The sequence below is a fragment of the Scardinius erythrophthalmus genome (genome assembly GCF_964197995.2).
Source record: "Scardinius erythrophthalmus genome assembly, chromosome: 6".
Taxonomy (NCBI): domain Eukaryota; kingdom Metazoa; phylum Chordata; class Actinopteri; order Cypriniformes; family Leuciscidae; genus Scardinius; species Scardinius erythrophthalmus.
In genome coordinates, this window is record NC_138226.1 from 6,919,666 (window position 1) to 6,940,852 (window position 21,187).

At 37.2% G+C, this 21,187-nt stretch overlaps 1 protein-coding gene across 3 annotated transcripts in view; it reads left to right on the plus strand.

Moving 5' to 3' along the window:
* Nucleotides 1–21,187, plus strand: part of hdac4 (histone deacetylase 4) — a 195,460-nt gene that overhangs the window by 126,706 nt on the left and 47,567 nt on the right. For 2 of the 3 annotated variants that reach the window (XM_081369248.1, XM_081369250.1), the window contains 8 exons: nt 4,538–4,666; nt 4,881–5,005; nt 5,637–5,753; nt 6,034–6,232; nt 8,921–9,114; nt 13,300–13,506; nt 17,244–17,430; nt 17,567–17,700. In XM_081369248.1, coding sequence (XP_081225374.1) covers nt 4,538–4,666; nt 4,881–5,005; nt 5,637–5,753; nt 6,034–6,232; nt 8,921–9,114; nt 13,300–13,506; nt 17,244–17,430; nt 17,567–17,700 — 1,292 coding nt within the window. The remainder of the gene's footprint in view (nt 1–4,537; nt 4,667–4,880; nt 5,006–5,636; nt 5,754–6,033; nt 6,233–8,920; nt 9,115–13,299; nt 13,507–17,243; nt 17,431–17,566; nt 17,701–21,187) is intronic. The other variant, XM_081369249.1, reaches the window with a different exon arrangement.

Genomic DNA, 21,187 nt, shown 5'->3' on the forward strand with positions numbered 1-21,187 from the left:
TCTTGTATTTCATGTTCTGAGATTGAATGCATCAGCTTGTGATCTGAGGTTCTTCTCGGTGCTCTGCAGAAGCTGATATGCCAAGAGGAAGGGGTGGGGTGCAAATATATATATATATATATATATATATTTATTTATTTATTTATTGACTGATGTATATTTTTTTAATGCATTATTATCATTTGATATTGGCCAATATTGGATATTTATTTATTTATGCAAGGTAGTTTTGACGATTTTTGCATTTACTCTGTTACATTTGTTGCCATCTAACGTAATTTATCGACACTGTTAAATGTAATGTTTAGCAAATTTCAAAGATTTATAATTGTTTGATGCTTAAATTAGCTTGTAACATGTGAAATTGATTTTTAGGTCTAAATTTTAAATTTACAAAATATTTTAGAATTTTTATTTTATTTTGGTCACCTGTTTTTTCGGGCATAAAATGAAAAGAAATATTGGCTTATTGATTTTAATATCTGCATCCCTAGTGCTTTTTCTGTACTTTGGTTAAAGTTGAAACGGAAGTTGCAATAGTTTTTAATTCCCTATTGTGATGTATATCTTAGTAAAGCAGCTTCTCGAACAAGAAAAAACTGTCGGGCAGGGCTTGATTTTGTCCATTGGGAATTGATTGGATGGTTGTGGTTTGCTATTGGTCATGTGAGTGACAGGTTGTCCCGCCCTCACACCAGTAAACACGTCATCAGAGAAGAGAAGAGATATCGCTGCAAAAGGAAGGGGAAGTTAATTTGATTAAAGATCATGAGGGTACATGATGGGTTCAAAAATTATGTTTATGGATAATCCATTTATTTTAAATACTGAAATTTGAGAGAAAAAAAAAAAAAAAAAAAAAAAAAAAAAGACTTGTCAATTTTGATTTCATGGTGACTTTACAACCATGTTACAACCTTGATGTTGATCTTGACTTTGTGAAAATAGTTTTCAATCTTATAGCATTATCAAACTGCCCGGTAGGGTCACCGTCATCCTTCAAGAGTTGAGTCTGAAGCAGACGTGTGCGAGTGTGTAACATCAGCAAATATCACGGGCCACTGCAGTGGACGTGTCAGAGTTCTGGAACAGACACACTCGCATGCGGTTCTGCCATCTCAACAGTTTTTAGAAGAGGCAGGTGAGAGTCAAGGGCCTCGAGTCCTCTTTGCTGTCAGTGAGAGAGCTCATCCATTCCCTTTACAGCTGCCTACTATGGCCTATATTTAATGCTAAAACTATTACAGTTCATCAAGTGGTCAAACTGAAGCTCTACAGCCTGAGATGTAGTTTGCACAGTGTTTGTTTCATCATTTACTCGGTTCGTAGATCAATGGCTGTTTTGAATCTCAGTTTAAATGTGTGACAAAACAAAATTGAATCTAGCTTTGAGGTGTTGCTCAGTTGCGGTGAAAAGTTTTGTAATTGTAAAAGTTTTGTTTCTACTTTTTATTATATGCCAGATGGCATAAGATTGACACATGGAAAGCCGAACAGGGCTCATGTTAAATTTACTCCTGTCTTTATTACTGCTCCTGTTTCTCCACCCTTGCTAATGCAGGGCATTAATGGCAGTATGCCTAGCTTTCTTTAACATAGATGTCTGGGAATGTTTCCTACCACTTACCAGAAGTGCCATCCTCATATCTACCTAGTTTGATAAGTATAACCACAAGATTGGCTTTTCAGAACAGAGTGCTCTTGAGAGAAGAAGTGATGGAACCTTTGCTTCCCCAACATCTGCCTATTAGTGGCAGTGGCATAGGTTTTTACATTGAACATTCATTTGAACCCATCTGTATAACAACGTGTTATGACTCATTAGAAACCGTAGGAGGTAACGAATGTTGTTTTAGCCAACATTTAACACCAAAACATGCAGAATATGTGCTTGCAATTGCACCATTTTCAGTATCATTTGCTTTACTCTATTGCTGGAATATGTTAGTGCTCTCTGTGTTAATCACATTATTTTTGGTATTTATAAGATGATCATTCATTCTGATGTTTATTTCTGTTCTGTGAAGCAATGCAGAAAAATTGCACGGTTAACTTTTATGAGCATCATTAATAGTTCAACATTACTTGCATGAGTTTTCGAACCCAGTAGCAGTCAATGCAGCATTTCATACCCCCAAGCCTCCAAACCCCCCCCCCCCCCCCCCCCACCAATCAGAATTTTTTGTCAAACCAAATTTTTACATTTTGGTTACAGAATTTAACAATTCATTACAGTATTTAACAATTCATGTTCTATTTATTAAAAAGTTTGTTTTTAAGCATTTTTAAAGGAAGTAACAATTTAAACAATATGTTTTATTTGTGAACTAATGTTCAGCTGTTCTTTTTATGGTCAACTTATTTTTCAGTCCACTCCTGTCAATACAACTTATTTTTCAGATCATCAGTCATCAAGCTCGATAAACACTGGTCACAAACACTACGCCTAACTTTAATTTCAGCAAACTGATTGCTCACTTAAAAAACCCACAATCATAATGTTTTCAGGCCATTTCGAGTTTGGTTTTACGTAACAAAGCAGTGATATGTGGGTGAATTGTTTACTTACTTTTTAATAGTCTTCCCATTAACACCATAATGTTTTTCATTCAGACCTATTTGCGAACGCGCACCGAAACGAGGGCAGGATTTATCGCACAAACCAATCACATCCAATCAAAACCAATCATATCCAATCATAGCACGATGGAGGCATTGCCTCCTCTCACGTGACTTCCCCCCATTCATTCTCAATTACCCCCCTCCAAACCCAGCTCACACTTTAGGGGGTCTGTTAAAAGTCAATGGGCTCAGGGGAGGCAAAAGAGTCGCAGTGTCCCGCTGTAACTTTCCCCGCTGGTGTCGCTGTTGGACACTGTTACTTTAGAAAACGAGTGATTTATAGTAATATTTGCGTTGTTTTATTTTTGTAATATGGATTATTTTCTCATCCGATTTTTTTTTTTTAGGTATTGCCTCCCTATATATATCTTGTACAACATTTAATATAAGTTTTACCCAGATATAATATATATTAATTATATATAAGTTTTAATTTCTTAGCCCATTTATATCTTACCCATTCCTGTTTTAAGCAGAAATGTTTAAAGTAATTGTTAGATTTATGCTTTAATACGTGGGGTATTAAATGGTGTATGAAAAAAAGCGTTTTCTTTTTTTGCAATATTACAAAAAAATCTTTTCAATGGCTGGAAAAGCGTGCCCCTTAACACCCAGGGCAGATCTGTGTGTATGATTTGAACACTTTGACAGGTTTATTCATGGCTTTTGTTAGTGTCTGCAGATGAGGTTATGTTCTAAATTACTATTGAGTGCATTGGTCCTAATGAACTTTGCGTGCTCTCATTTCTGGGCCATGCATATTTTGACAATGGGTCACAAACGAAGCAAGGATCAAGCGCCAGAGCACAATTGGGGCAAAAGAGGGATTGAGAGGTCTTTGTTGGAGTATGTGAGCAGGTGAAAATGTCAGCCGTGGCTAATGGGAGAAACGTCCGTGCCTGGATGACAGCTTCAGATAGGCATGACCCTCCCGGTGAGCTTTCATTTTATTAATTGCTGGCCAGGGCTGTGCGTGGCCTCAGTGGCAGGCCTGTTCTGACACGCTACGTCGCACTCCCAAGAGCATGTGTTTGCAAACTGTTTGACTGAAAGCACTCGGAACCAAGAGTATTCATTTACAGTGTTTACACTTAGACAGACTTGATTAAACTTTTGGGCAAGTTGCTGTGCCAGGCTGGAAGTTGTTCAAATGCTGGATTGCACCATTGTTTTTCAACTGGAATCTGAATTCACAAACATAATGAGTGACCAGAGATGGCCTCTTTTATAAGGATTAATTAGTTGCTTGGTTCAGGTCAAGCTAGTTTCAAACTACTTGCTTTTTTTTAACAGTTGTATTTCGCAGAATCAGTCCTGAAGCCATCTTTTCACTGCTTATGAGCAGAAATCTTTCTCAGTGGAGAATCAAGATTTTTAAGTTTTCCATCCATCCATCCAGAAATGCATACATACCTGTACATACATACATACATACCAATGTCATACAGTAAATTGTATATACAAATAGTGAGCTTAAGCATAAAGTATCTTGTACACAAATACTATGTAAAATAAACAATGTTTTATCTATTTTTCATCCACACTTTTCAGTATAGAATGCTTTATGAATTATAATGAATTAGAAAAAATATATATAATTAAATAATTACACATTTAAATACATACATTCATTCATACATAAAATGAATGAATTAAAATCAGACCAAAACATCCCAATTCTCCACTGAGAAACATTTCTAGTCATAATAGGTAGGTGATGAGATGGCTTTAGGGCTCACTCTAAGGAAAGGTATGTAGTTGACAAAAAGGCAGTTTTGGAACAAAGCCTAAGTGTGTGTTCTCTATTTAGTTGTAATGCCACACATCCTGCTACTTGAAAGCACTGTTGCAGGATTTAATATCTATCCTGTTCTTGCTTTATTTTAATGACTGTCCTCTTTCTGTTTCCAATTAGCATCTGAGCCTAACCTGAAGCTACGATCCAGGCTGAAGCAGAAAGTTACGGAGCGCAGGAGTAGCCCGTTGCTTCGGCGGAAGGATGGGCAGGTCACCACTGCAAAGAAACGCTCTCTGGACATGGCAGGTGAGAGCATCCATCTTGAACATACTTCATGTTTTATTCATAGTGAAAGTAGAGACATGTCAAAAAATGATTGGCAGAAGAGTGGGTAAGTTGTGTCTCCTGCATGCTCACCACAGATCAATGACCTGACTGCTAGGCCATGATTCCAACATCCGTGCAGATTTGACTGACACCAAATTAAGCGCGTTTTTTTTCCACACCCATTTTCCCTCAGAATCGGCATGTAGCAGTGCTCCTGGTTCCGGTCCAAGTTCACCCAACAACAGTTCAAACAACATTACCAATGAGAACGGCATCGCTGGATCCATCTCCAACAGTCCAATGGAGGTACAGACCACGGTATACTTCACCAGCTGTAGTGTGACTCTTTGGGTGATGAAGCTATGACCACAACTGGTTCAGATCACGATAGCATGTAGACGTTTGCAGTAAAGTTTTTATCATGGGAAACTTTCCCAAACTGGGGTTTGCCAGGGTGTTCGTAAATTGATAAAAAAAAAATGATAGATTATTAAAGATTAAAGATTATTATTAAATTATATTAGCATTATTATACAAATGAATGTGTCATGGTATCTTTGCCATCGTTTTATAAAAGCCCCTTTTAAGTTTTTTTGTGTTGCTTTTTTTCCACACTTTTCTTCATTGTGCCTAAAGCCTCTTGCATATCTGCAACACATGGCATCTCTCTTTTGGCTTATTGGTGTATTCTTAAATGGAACTGTAAATCTCTTTACTTTTTAGTTTTAGCTCAGTTTTATTGGTGGTCACACTTGTCATGTTGCTTTGGGAAGTGTCCTGCAATTTTCCTGGCTGTTTCCATGCATGTTTTTCAGACGTCGACAGTCTCCTTCTGTAGACGCGTCCCGCAGGGGTCCGGAGAGCGACCAGACAGAGCTGTTTGTTTTTATCGGTGGGGTTTATTTATCTGTGCATATGTTTGTGTGTGTGTGTGTGTGTGTCGTTCCAGCCATCTTTGGCACACAGACTCGCCGGCAGAGAGGGTCCTGTTAGCCAGCTGTCTCTGTACACATCGCCCTCCCTTCCCAACATCACCCTGGGCCTGCCAGCCACCGGCCCTTCCAGCGTGAGTCCATCTTTCTTTTTCTCCATCGGGGGGCCGGCCCTCTTGCGTGCGCTCATAGAGACTCCATTGTCTGGACCGTCAGGTTGCCACATGTGGCTTTTCAGCACCAGTGGCATTTCAAAAAGAGCCTTTTGAGAGACAATGGCTGACCACAGCTTACTGACGCAAGCAATATCCTCACACAAGAATTATTTACAGGGGAATGTCCTCTCTTCTTTGCCCTGGATTCTTTTTGGCTTATGATCTCTCTCTCTCTCTCTCTCTCTCTCTATTTACATAGATGGCATCTGGCCAGCAGGACGGTGACAGAATGGCAGTGCCAGGAATACCCATAACCACTCCGTTCATGACAGGAGCCCACCTGCCGTCTTACCTGACTGCCTCCTCCTTAGAGCGGGAGAGCGGCTCGGCACACAACACACTCCTCCAGCATATGGTGCTTCTGGAGCAGTCAGCCGCTCAGAACTCCATGGTCGCAGGTCAGTCTCAGTCATAATAACCAATATTGATGTTACCAGGACACCTTTTACCTGCAGAGATGGGGAGAGCGCTGACTGTTGTCTCTGGTAAAAGAAAGAAAAAATGTATGCATTTTTTTTTTCAAAACATCAGCTGACAACTGAAATAAGAAGCGAATGTCTAGAACATATTACCATAGAATATATTGCCTTGTAAATTGAATCCTTGGTACTTTATTATATTATATTATATTATATTATATTATATTATATTATATTATATTATATTATATTATATTATATTATATTATATTTCAAATTCTATCTATCTATCTATCTATCTATCTATCTATCTATCTATCTATCTATCTATCTATCTATCTATCTATCTATCTATCTATCTTAGAAATACAATATATCCACTATTGTTTCAGTGTTTTATTTTACATTTCATTATTCACAGTTTCTTATATTATATTATTTTAAAAATACAATATAAGAATGCACTATTATGTTTCAAAGTTTAATTTTAATTTAATTTAAATTTTTCATATTTTCTTAAAGGTATCTGTAAACGAAGCATGTAAAGTTTAATATTCTTTTTTTTTTACTTTCAATTTGTTTATTTATATTAAAAATACAATATGACAATGTGCTATTGTGTTTCAAAGTTTTATTTTTCTTGTCATTATTCACCTTTTCTTAAATATCTGTAAACTAGGCATGAGACGTGCAATATTCAAAATTATAAAACATAAAAATGCACTGTTGCAAAAAAATGTTTTAACTAGCTATTATTTACATTTTCTTTAATATATCCGTAAACCAGCCATATAAAGTTTAATATTCAAAATATGTTCATTTTGATTGATGTATTTGTTTGTTTGTAGTTATTATGTTTTAAACATTAACAAAAGAAGAGGGGGAGGGGAGTTTATAAAAAGATTATTTCTTGAACAGATTATGGCATTATTCTACATTTCAGCTGATGTTTTTGGTTGTAGGGAAATATGAAATGTTGCAGTTCTCCAGACTCTGTTCCTGATGTAGATCCTCAGTAAAGAAAATGTCTTATTTTCTTTGAAAGAAAGGAAGTTTGGTCCCACTTAAAAATGTTCTGCAGATTCACATTGGCACAGCTTACCCTAAAGCATCTGACACACTTTACACCACTGCTTCCATTTTGGGAAAAATGTTAGATTTAATCATTAATCTTTGCGAGTGTTGTATTACTCAAATGTATTATTCGCATGGTTCGTTGATTCTCATAATACACAAACATTTCTCACATTTGTGACATAATTTCCCATTATTTGCACATTATATCTCAAAATTGCAGCAAAGGGGGGCCTCCAAACAGGCAGGTGCCCCGGGGCCTCGCGGGATCTTAATGCGTCGCGCTCCGTTCTCCCTGCGGTTGTCATGCATTTATTGGTTGTAATTAGTCCAACATAGGTTATGCAGCGTCCTTTATAAATTGGATTCAATTTCCTTCGATACGCACTAAAGAAGGCTCATTTTAATCAAATTAATCATAGGCGGTGTTAATTAGCCTCCTGATGTGCCAGGAACGGCTTCACGAGAGACAGGAGAGGGAGGCTGGCAATAAGAAGGGGTCAATACTTATCCTGAGGATGAGAGAGAGAGACGCCTCACTGGCGCAGTCAATTCTGACTAATGATTTGTGCCATCATAGACCATCATGTTAAAGAGCTAACCTTTTCTCCGCCCACTGTTGTCAGGGAGATGAGCAAATCCAGTGCACAGGAAGTGTACAAACAGGAAGTGTCAAGCCCCTGGGAGGGACGGAGAGTGTGTCTGAAGTAGAGTGGCGCAATAATGACAATTAAAAAATGTATGAATAAAAAAAAAAAAAAAAACATTTTCATTTAGCATGTAATCATTTAGCAGACTCTTTTATCCCAAGCGACTTTCAAATGGTAAGAGCAACAGAAGCAATTAAACTAAAAATAGATAACAATATGCAAGTGTTGTGACCCTTCCCAGTTTAGTCTAACGGAGTGTATATACTCCGTATATATATATTTAAATAAATATAAATATACATAAATACATGCACACAAGAGATATATACATAAATACATACGCAGTTTTTTATATTTTACTGTATAAATATTCAATTTTATTTTATATTATTATATACAATAATTGTATTTTATTATGTATATTATGTCATGTTATCTATATTTCATATTGAATAATTTCATATATATATATATATATTATGTAATGATCTGAAAATATTATGCATTATAATATAGTAATTGTGTGTATATGTTTATATATAAATATATGTGTGTGTGTATATGTATATACCCTAACCCTATACACATACATGCACATGGGTTGTTATTTTTGTTGCACATATTTAGGACGGCATGTTAAGCTTGAAATCGTTACACTTTAAAATCTCACCTCAAGGTCTGTGTTCTGTTCCATTCTGTTGCATTTTTGAATGACTTTTAAGAAGGATCTTGCCAGTTTTGTGTGCACTAGATGCTTCACAAGCGACCCGTGGGCATGCTGCCTAAAACTGAGACGGAGATGCGCTTAAATCTTCAGTCGTGTGTGTATTCATGAAACTTCACCCCCCTGAGAGCAAAAGCGGGCAAAGGTGTTAATTAGTTCAGGGCCAAGTGCTAACTAGAATCTGCTGTGTAACCCAAAGCCCATGTGTTGTGTCCCCAGGCCTGGGTGGCGTGCCCCTGCAGTCCCATCCCATCCATAAGCTCCGGCAGCATCGGCCCCTCGGACGCACACAGTCGGCCCCCCTGCCCCAGAACGCCCAGGCGCTGCAGCAGCTGGTGGTTCAACAGCAACACCAGCAGTTCCTGGAAAAACACAAGCAACAGTTCCAGCAGCAGCAGCTTCACATCAGCAAGGTACAGCATTCTGTCTGTCTTTAGCTCCCTTAATCACCATGGCAACCAGCAGGATGTGCAGTCCTTATATGGTCAGACCGGAAGCACTCTGCTAGTGTGTTTGTGTGTACGTGGGACTGCAGTCATTGCGGACCCAGACTGAATCCATGCTTGGAAGCGCAATTTCAATGCTGAATTTTGGGCGGAATGCGGAGTTCTGTTAAATGAATTACGTTAAATAGGGTTTAAGTAACTATTTTGTCTGCTGGTCCCAACTTAAATTTGTTATATTTTTGAAGTTCTTGAAAAATAAAATTTGCATTTTACAAAAAGAAAGGTAAAAAAAAAAAAATACACAAAATATATTCACAACCACTACTTTTTTTTTAAAAGAAGTCTCTTATGCTCACCAAGGCTGCATTTATTTGATCCAAAATAAAGTAAAAACAGTAATAATTTTATATTTAAATATATTTTAAAATGTAATTTATTCCTGTGATGTAAAGCTGAATTTTCAGCGTCTTCAGTGTCACATGATCCTTCAGAAATCATTCTAATATGCTGATTTGATACTCTAGAAACATTTCTTATTATTATCAATGTTGAAAACAGTTGTTTTGCTTAATATTTTTGTGGAAACCGTGATAAGATATTTTCAGGATTCTTAGATTTGAAAGAACAGCATTTATTATTTATATAACATTACAAAACTCACTTTTGATCAATTTAATGTGTCCTTGCTGAATAAAAGTATTAATTTATTTAAAAAATAAATAAATAAATAAACTGACCGCAGACTTTTGAACTGAAGTGTATTTTGCAACAAAAAAAAATTCTTCCTAATGTTTTGCTGGAAAATTATGGATGAATATGGCTTGTCTACCTACGTGCTTAAGCTTCTTATATAATTGTATATAGCAAAGTATTTTGCAAATAAATTAATTAATTAATTATTCAGTAACTATAAATCAGTATTGTTTGTATTGTACCATCTTTTTGTATTTATTAAAATATTAATAAAAATGCTTGATAAGATGAGCAGTTCATTATTTCTTAAACTAAATGTCTGCATTTTTATATACTTTTTCATATAATTTTTTGATTCGGAACAAAGTTTGCAATGTTGTAATGAATGAAGTCTTGTTGATTTGCTTCGTGAACTTTTCATTTAAGGATTTTAAATCCCTATGGGAAAAGAATGAATTTGGAAAACTACAACCTCCCCATTTTATTCCTCCTCATGTTTGCTCACAGAGTGTGTGGTGAAGTCTGTAGAGATTACTAGTGTTGGCTCATTATCCTACAGGGTTTTTGGTTTGTTTCTAATGCCTGTGCTCTCCCCCCCCACCCCCCCACCCACCACTGCAAATGTGCATTATAGATTAGTTATGGAGGTAATCCATGCCTGCACACAAACATGTCGGAATGAGATCACTGGGTGTGGATCACCTCAGCGCTACACTCTGGGCTTCCGGGAATACGGCCTCTTTGCTCAGCAGATGTCAGAGGATTTAATGCTTCCCAAGCAATGCTTACGCTTGTTTAGATTTCAGTGCATTCCTATATTTTAGAAGTTAGAAGTTTGCTGTGGAGATGTGAGAAGGGATATGTTGTGAATCTGTGCATGTGGTTTTCTGCATATCAAAGTAGGTCCAGTGCATGACATCTGTGGCCTTGATTTGTGCATTTTATACAATGCATTTAGGAAAATATATGCGAAATAGATTTAAACATGGTAAAATGTTAAACTTAATAGTCCAATGGAGAGAACGGAAAAGCGTAGCGCCAGACACTAGTCCAAAACAGGTAAATGAATAGAATCAGATTCAAAAATTGCTAAAAAAAAATTATTAAAAACTACTAAAAAAGTTCCACACCTGAGAAATAGGCCAAAAAAATCATATGAATGTATTGTTCAGAGGCCACAAATAAAGTGCAAGGTGCACGTTAACTTTTTTTTTTTGCGCACCTTGCACTTTATTTGTGTGGCCTCTGGACAATATATTCATGTGAGCTTTTTGGCCTGTTTCTCAGGTGTGAAACTTAATAGTCCATGATTGAGATTTAAGAGCGGCCGTGGTGAAGAATGTCAGGGAATTAGAGCGGCACAATTCTGGATAAATTGAGAATCACCATTTTTTTGTTTCATATAGAGATAAAATGATTCAATGACTCACTCATAAATACTTCACTTGTTTCATTACTGGACGAATGAGCGTTTTTGAACGAATCACTTGAATGAATGATTCAATGACAGGTTCATTTTTTAACGGTCACTTGTCGCCATCTAGAGGCTTAATGATATAATTGAAACAATATTTATGTTTGAAGGGTCAATTTATTTTCAAAAGGTGATTTGCTCTATTTTGATCGCTGCCATCCTGGGTGTTTGACAGCTATACAGTGAATATTGTCTTCATTTCTGTGCTTTCCTCATTCAAGCTATCGTTTGGTTTCAGAAATATAGTACTCAAGACTACCTTTATGGTGCTTTGTCGCTTTTTGAGCTTGACAGCCTTTGCTTACCATTGTTTACCAACGGAACGACTTGAGGATGGATAAATAATGACAGAATTCAAATAACTTAATTAATATTCATGACCCAAGCCATACCTGCCAACGTTTGTGTGCTGAGCTGTTAACACTGACTGAAGGTCTAGCTTGATGTTCTGAACCTTTTTCTGAAAATTACTGAACTTTTATGACAAAAAGGCCTGGGAGATGTTTTTGGAAAGTTTTTAAGCTTTCAAATGGTATCTAGTATGAATGCATCTGTGGCAACTAGACGTTTAAAAGCATGTCATCCTCGTGAGGAAATTTATGATGTTTGTCCCCAAATTTTGGATTATTCCCATCAGTTTGGCTTTGGCTGATTCCTTTTCCAAAGAAATGACATGAACATGTTCACTAAGCTGAAGGGAGAGATGTAGTTGTGGTGAGGAAGGGGGAGGAAAACAAAGGAGAATATGAAAAAAGAAAAGCTTGTTTGGAATGAAGCACACAGATGAGGCAATTGCAGAGCGCTCTGACGTCAATTATGTTCCCTTGGCACAGTGCCAGAGGCCCGTGTTTTTACCCGACTCCGGTGTGTGTGTGTGTGTGTGTGTGTGTGTGTGTGTGTGCAGGGGTGAGGGCGGGGCTAGAGCTGTCATTGCCACGGTGATAGGGTTAGACACAGCTGTCACAGCATGAGCTTGAGCCAAGAGGACAGTTTCTTTTGTTATTTAATGCAACTGTAGCTTTGACTCTGAAGATCTTTTTGTGTTGCAGATGTGTTCTGAAATCATCCTCTTATGAATTCCTTTTCAATTGTTCAAATTTCACAACCTTTTTTTTCTTCCATTAAGGAATGTATTTCTAAATGAAACAGGCTATTTGTGACTTTAAGGGCTTATGCTTTTGATAAAATTTGTTAGCTACACTACAACCTAAAACAAAACAAAAAAATCAGATCATGTACTTTTGAAATTTTTACTTTTTTATAATAATAATAATAATAAGAAGAAGATATATTTTTATTTTACACTACCATTTCATGAGTTTGGGCTCTGTATGTGAGGTTTTAATAGTAGTCTCTTCTGCTCACCAAGGCTGAATTTATTTGATCAAAACTACAGTAAATCAGCAATATTGTGGAATATTATTACAATTTAAAGTTTTCTATTTGAATAGATTTAAAAATGTCATTTATTCCTGTGATGCAAAGTTGAATTTTCTGCATCATTGCTCCAGTCTTCAGTGTCACATGATCCTTCAGAAATCATTTTAATATGATGATTTGATGCTCAAGAAACATTTCTTCTTATTATCAATGTTGAAAACATTTGAGCTGCTTAATAATTTGTGGAAACCTTGATACATCTATTTTTTTTTCCCCAAGATTCTTTGATGAATTGAGCCTTCAGACGAAAGAATTTATTTGAAATTAAATTTTGTAACATTATAAATGTCTTAACTGTTGCAGTTTAATAAATACTTGCTGATTAAAAGTTTTTTTTTCTTCAAAAAAAGGAAAAAAAGATCTTACTAACCCCAAACTTTTGAACGTTAGTGCATAATATAGTAGCATTGCTAATTTTAGTTAGTTATTCCCAGACAATGTTGAATACACATTCCTGTTGTACTCTCCAATAAAATAATGAATTTGTATGTGTAGAAGTCTGATTGATCAGACGAAGTGATGATGTGTTTCTCCACCTCTCTCAGATGATGGCTAAGCCGAACGAGCCGGGCCGACAGCACGAGAGCCACCCGGAGGAGACGGAAGAGGAGCTGCGGGAGCACCAGGGGCTGGGAGACTCCTCTGAGGGTCTTCCTCACGGGGTCATCATCAAACAGGAACCTCTGGATGAACAGGACGAAGAGTTCCAGCAGAGAGAGAGACAAGTTGAGGAAGAGCTGCTCTTCAGACAGGTGAGGATCAGGCTGACCACCTGATTATTGTCTCCCATGGGAGAGAGACAAATTCAATACTTTTAGACTATATATAATATTGATTTACATTAGTTGGAAAGCCTATTTTCTGGGTGATAACATGCTTTTAATCGCCAGCAAGCTTTGTTAATTGTAACCATTGGCTCTGTGACTGGCTTGCCTAGGTTCGAGTGATACGATGTCATTTACCCCACGGGACATATTCAGTTTACTAAATAAAATGAACTTTAGGGCTGAGTTGAAAATATTGTTTTCTCAATTTTAAGTTTTTTTGATGAACCAATATCTTAAGAATCTTTTTTTTTTCAGTCGATGCGTGAACAAATTCACTAACATTATTTGTAGCTTTCTTCACATCCAATAAATCGCAGCAAGTTCTGTGCTTTGTTACTTTTTGATATGAAAGATATATTTATTTTGTGATTTTTTTTTTATGATTATATATATTTTAAACATGTTTTACTAAACAAAGCTGTGTTCCAAATTTGAGGTCGATAACTCAAAAAATGAGCTTTCAGTAAAATTTAGTTTGAGCGCAGGAACGCACTTTCACTAGATGAAATTCGTCTCCCATTTGTTTCCAATGCTGTCATTTTAGACCGCAAACAATATGTTACCTTTTTGAATCATGTCCATGATTTTTGTGTGTGTGTGTATGTATGTATGTGTGGGAGTTCACACAGGTATTGCCAAAACCTTTACAAAGTTTCGTACCATTCCTATGAAGTAAAAAAAAAAAAAAAAGCGAAACATACAATTGTTTGGTCAAAAATAACCCAACAGCACAGAGGGTTGATGTGCCGTGACAGAACGTTGTAGCCACAAATGTATCATGTCTCATGTAGTCGCTCAATCAGTGTTTTAACCGCAGAAAGAAGTCAATAAAACGGTTTGTGAACAATGTCACAGAACTCTACATTTACCTCAGAAAAGCTATTCAATGTCCATAGCTTGATAGTCAGCTACAAAAAATAATTCTCAAGAGTGGCATTTTGCTCAATATATGCACTATTACATATTTAAAACTAGATAATACAGACATCGATATGCAGGATACAGCGTACACCTTGAAGGACGTGGGACAAAGCTCTCAATTTCAGGACTTTCCCGCAAAATGGGGGATATAAAAATATAGATATATAAATATATAAAATTAAATATAAGGTTTTGTCCGTCGCTCTTGGGAATGTAGAATTGCACAATAAATGGTGTTTCTTTGAATGGCACAGAATGAACCACAGACACATTGAGCACCAGAAGAGGGCAGCAACAGGCTCCTATAAGGAAACAAGCCACCTGTCCTGTCAAGTGCTTATTAACCATCAAGAATGATCTGTAGCTACAAGAAACTGCATTCGAAATCACATACTTACCTACTATATAGTAAGCAAAAAACAGTATGTGACAAAAGAAGTGTATCAGAATTCACAGTACTCATAAAAGAGAAGGCAAAAAGTACCCGGATTACATACTACTTCCGGTGAGAATCTAAAATCTACATGCGATGGACACTTAACTATCCCATGAGGCCACGGGACAGGATTAATGAATGGCAGTGAAGCGATGTAACTGATGCTGGTTGGTCACATCATAATGGCAACATGGTGAATGTAGGACGTCTGGTTTACATTCATACTACACACATTCATGTATAACATACTTTTTTAGCGATCATGAAGTATTGATTACTTATTCAAAATACCTTGAGAACCTACTCAAGAGAGTATGCGATTTCGGACACAGCCAGTGTGGCGTCCTAGCACTTACTCAGCTGAAGACATGCGTCTATTTTACTTAAAGCTACACTGTGTGAGATTTTCTCCCATCTAGTGGTGAAATTGTATATAACTACCAACTGAATATTACTTTCTAGCCCCTCCCATTCCGAGGGCGTTTTAACTCCTACGGTGGCCGTATTATTTCAAATCTGCCGGCAGTCGCGAGTAATCTCGTCACGGTGCCACTGAGTGTAAGCTTGAATTTCCAGGTATGTCCCTCTATGGCTACTGTATTTTCAAGATGGAGGCGCAACATGGCTGCCGCCATTCGAGCGACTCACTCGTATGTATTCTAAATGGCAGATTCTACGCTTACGAGAACACTTGATTAGTTGGTAGAAGTAATTACACATTAATGAGCACATATCATTTTGAAAGAACAAAGTGTTTTTTGCTAAGAATCAACTTACACAGTGTAGCTTTAAAGCTGCCAAAAAACAATGGGACTTTGTCAAATACAAAAAGAGCAATTACTAGCTAAGCAGCTATGCAAACAGTAACGTGCCAGTTTCATTAATGCACAAGAAGAATAGTTTAATAAAAGTGTTTTTTATTAACATAAAAATGCTTAATGTGAGTTTGTTTGTGCAATCCTTGAAAAACTAGTGTTTTTAACGCACTAACTGTAAACTGCAACCACAGGTCCTGAGTGCTTAATCACTGCTTTTTAAAATGAACAGGAGGTGTGCACTTGTGCTCGACGAGATCCTTTAGGTCCAGCTCTTTTTCTTCTTAATGGGCAGCGGGGGTTTGAAACCCTCTCCGTGTTCCTGCAATCATGAAATATTCATCAGCTAACTAAAGCTGTGTCCGTAACTGAGGATAGCTGCCAATTAACAGGCCGAGCTTATGTATGAAGAACTTCCTGAGGTTTCAGACCAGCTTCGAGGAACCATAACATCACATACTGTACAATGATCACGGAAAAACCTGTGTGAGTTTTAGACACATCCAAGCAAATATTTGATGGCTACAATGCTTGTCTCTTAGTATAAATTGAAATATACACTATACTGTTCAAATTTTTGGGGTTAGTAAGATATTTGCTTTTCGGAAATTAATAATTTTTTTCGGCTAAAATGCATTAAATTGGTGAGAGTAAATGTATAATGTTACAAAATGTTTCTAATTCAAGTAAATGCTGTTCTTTTGAACTTTTTATTCATCAGAGAATCATAAAAAAAAATTGTTGGCACATAAATGTACATTTATTTATTTACATCGATAATAAAAAGAGATGTTTCTTGAACAGCAAATCAGCATATTAGGATCATGTGACACTGAAGACTGGAGTAATGACGCTGAAAATTAAGCTTTGCATCACAGGAATACATTGCATTTTAAAGTATATTCAAAACATAAACATTTATTTTAGATTGCAATAATATATCACAATATTTCTTTATATTTGATCAATTCAATACAGCCTTGGTGAGCATAAGAGACTTGCAAATCTTGCAAACCCCAAAATTTTATGCATAATTACAAATAATTTTCATCTTCCAATCCAAATGCAATTTTTATTCTTTAAACGAACTACCTTGACCATGTACTTATCTGTCTTCAGACCTTCATATACTGCCTTGGAAAGCAACATTTTTCACATTTTGGACAGCCTAAATTTAGTCTTGAACAGCTGAATGCAAAGCATTGTGAATATGTAAAGTGTAGTTTGAAACACTCTCACCTTAATTAGCATAATAATTGAAGTCTTTCTCCTTGATTTTCAAAATATGAAGCATTTTCTACTTAAAACGCTCTTGTCTGTGTTTTTCAATGTATTGAGTGCCACCTGCTGGTTATTTGTGTAACTGCAGGACGCCTAAAGCGCTTGATTTTCATCTTTATGAAGGATGAAACCCGTTTGTTTCCACAAATTCACTTGCAAAGTTTCACATTTATTTCAAGAGAAAACTTCTGTTGTTGTCTCTTGAGCAGCAAGCTCTCCTGTTGGAGCAACAGAGGATCCATCAGCTGAGGAACTATCAGGCGTCTATGGAGGCGGCCGGACTGTCTGTGACCTTCCCAGGCCATCGGCCCCTGTCCAGGGCACAATCGTCCCCAGCCTCCGCGACCTTTCCCATTGTGGTCCAGGAACCAGCAGCCAAACCACGCTTTACCACCGGTCAGTCACTGGATTAGATATCATTGCCATGGGATTACCAACTAAACAACTAAGGAAAACAACTAAGCATCTGGATATTAAATATATTCATATTAGGTTGTATCCCTCCTTAAAATAAGTATTTGTGCCCCTACAGGTCTGGTGTACGACACCCTGATGCAGAAACACCAGTGCATGTGTGGAAACAGTAACATCCACCCTGAGCACGCCGGACGCATCCAGAGCATCTGGTCTCGACTGCAGGAGACAGGACTGCGCGGCCAGTGTGAGGTAATTCGTTTGCTCACATCTGTCCATTTGTGATGTCATCTATCTGCTTTTTTATGATGTTTCAGCACTAAACATATTTATGTCGTCTTTAGCTTCAGCCTCCTGCTGGCAACTTTATCAAAGTGAAGGATATTTTTTGATCTGTAGAGGGCGCTGTTCAGCCATCACTAACTCAGCCACACACTCTCTTTGATGAAACTTTATGAATAAACCAAAGAGTTTTACTCAACGGAAAAGGGGGGAGCGAGATTGATTTGAGTGTGTTCGAGGAAAAAAAATGAGCCGGGAGAGAAAAAGAGGCATAAAACGTTCAGAGCAGAGGAAGTGCTGGTGAATAACTGCAGGGGGTCCAAATGTCTGATACCACTTGTGAAAATACTTCTCTTTTCACAATTTAATATGCAATTTTTCATTACAAATTTGAATGAAAAAAAGTCTTAGTATTTGGTTTGTTCCACTTGTTCCTATAGTGACAGCAGCACTTTAGCTGCATGAACACTACAGGTTTGCTCAGACCGTGATGATCATGTTCTCCAGCGGGATCTGAGAATGAGCCAGAGACCATCTAATGTTTCAATGGAAGCAGCCGCATCTGGCCTTTGTACTGATGAGTAACATTTTCCATTTTAATGAGATTAGTAACCTAAAAATGAGTTTAGATGTCCTTTCTGCTCACCAAGGCTGTATTTATTTGATCAAAAACACAGTAAAAGTATACATTGTGAAATATTGTGCAAAGCTGAATTTTCAGCATCATTACTTTAGTCTTCAGTGTCACATGATCCTTCAGAAATCATTCTAATATGATGATTTGCTGCTCAGAAATTTTCTTATTATTAATGTTTAAATTAAAAAACAGCATTTGTTTGAAATAGAAATACAGTGTTGGGTGTAATGCATTATTAAGTAATAATGACTGTTTTCCCTTGAAAAAGTACAGTTAGGGATTACTTTTAATTTTTCTTTAATTTAATTAGTTCTGATGTAATTGCATTAAATACAGTATAGATCTACGTCTGTTTATATGTTAAATTAAACGTATATAAAAAAATTGTTTTTAATGTAAACTCAGTTTAATTACTTTGGTCAGTTCAATAATAAATTATGCAATTTTATATTATTTTTAAAAAGAATTAAAAGAACAGTTCCATGTCTATCCTTGTATTGTTCAGCAGGTAGAGGTCGATATGTGATATAGAAAATAATTAGTAATAAGTAATGCAATTCTTTGTAGAGAGAGTAATTAGTACAAGGCTGAAGATGTAATTATTAACTAGCAATTAATTACTTTTTTAGAGTAACTTACCCAACACTAGGGGTGGGAATCACCAGAGGCACCACGATACGATATTATCCCGATACTTGGGTCACGATACGATATTATTGCGATTTTAAACATATTGCGATATTCTGCAATATATTGCAATTTATTACCTTTTTCCAAATTCAAATTATGTCCGCAAAGGAAAACTGTCAACATCTGTTTGTTCATGTCACATCAATTTTAATAATCTCCGTTAATAATCTGCGTTAATAATCTGTTACACAGAACTTTATTATATTAAATATTAATCAAAAATGATTCATACCTTCACAAAATCCAAACATTCAGTGTAAGAGTAAAACAATGACATAACATTATTTATAGTAAGTTTATTTGATTCACATCTTATTTAGAGTTTTGACCTCGACAACCCAAATGCATTTACCGCAAACAGTGACAGTCTAAACTAAAAGATTGTTTTGGTTAAATCGGTTCAAAGAAGTAGTTCGCGAATCGGACGTGTCATTAGCGGACTTGTACAACGCGTGTGATTATCCCGACAGTCAGGACATCGCACAAGATTTGTCAACACAGAAAACATTTCATCATTGGATTTTGTTTTGTTTATTGAAAGTGTTTTTCATGTCAGCTGAATGTGCGGAACGCTTTTCAGAGAAGATAAGGCAACGTAAAAGTTTTTCTTCTATTTTTTTTTGCACAACACCCAGCAGTAATTCAGGGAAAAAATACCCGAATGCTGCACGTGAAACTTCGGTCTTCCGATCTTTTACCATCGTGTCAATTCTCAATTGATTTTGATTAATATGCGCGAGGGAGCGAGAGTGAGAGAGAGCAAGACAGTTTGAAGACGGCGAGGGTGCGCGCGCGACCGGGGCTCTCTCTCTCTGCTCGTTCTTTCATGCGCATTATCGCAAGCGCAGCAGTCATGTACATCACTCACCGATCAAATAAGGCTTTGGCGAGACAAAACATTGCTTTTGAGAGAGACGCGTGAGTGACAGAGAGACGGAGGGAGAGCAGGGAAAGGAAATGCAGCTGAATGAATATGCTGCGTGTTTTAAATTGCGTAAAAAAAATTTTTATAACCAAACGCAATATGTGGCCGGTGTTGATTCTGTGGCGCACCGCCACGAATTAGTCTATGCGTGGGATTTCTTTCTCTGATGCTGCCATGTTTATTTTATCTACGTCCTCCTGCGCTGACAGTCAACCCGACAGTCACCCCGCTGACCTCACCAGAAAACAAACAGCACCATCTAGTGGACTGAATGAGCAATTGATTTTTAGCATTCTACTACCAAAGTTAAATTCTCATGTGTAATTTAAATAATAAAAGATCGATACTTGGCGCCCGTGTATCGATACAGTATTGCCACCGAAAATATCGCGATACTATGCAGTATCGATTTTTTCCCCCACCCCTACCCAACACTGCTTGTAACAATGTAAAAGACTTTACTGCCACTTTTGTTTAATATAATGCATCCTTGCCGAATAAAAGTATTAATTCCATTAAAATAAAAACTTTTGTATTTCTTAATTTAATTCTAAATCATTTCACAAACTTGGTTTATTTCCAAATTTTAATTTCAAATTTTTTTTTTTTTTTGTGGGCACACACGAATCTCCACACAGTTTGTTTACTAAATACAGTACAGTATGCTTTGAGCTATAAATAACCTGATTTTACTCCCTTTCCCACATTTTCCCCCTCGAAGTTAGCGCAGAAAAGCAGTGTGTGCTTGCTTATCTCTGCCTCCACCTGCTGAGGGCAATTCCTAAGCTCTCTCATCATCTGGAGTCCTGATCGCTGGTGGCTAATGGCTCTCGCTAGATCTAATCTCTCCTGCCACGCTGGCTCCATTGCGTCAGGCCTGTTCGAGGCAGTCGCATAGCTGCAGTCTCTGTTTTCCTCCAAACAAACAAGTAAACAAGCACCACAATGGCACGGCCGCGCGTCTGCTCTCTCGCCTACATTCGCTCCTTGGTGGGGATGTTTATTGTTTTGGGAGATGGAAACAGTGAATTGGGCCTCAATTAAAGGCAGTCATGACTCTAATACCCCCTAATCTACAGCAGGGGGGCCCTTAAAGAGTGTAGGGTTGTTTTAAGCTGCCGCCAGCCAGCACCGGGCCCCCGCGGGCCCCTCTTTAACTGCACATGCTGTTAAATCCGAGAGGTAGTACGTCCTGTTGCAGGTGT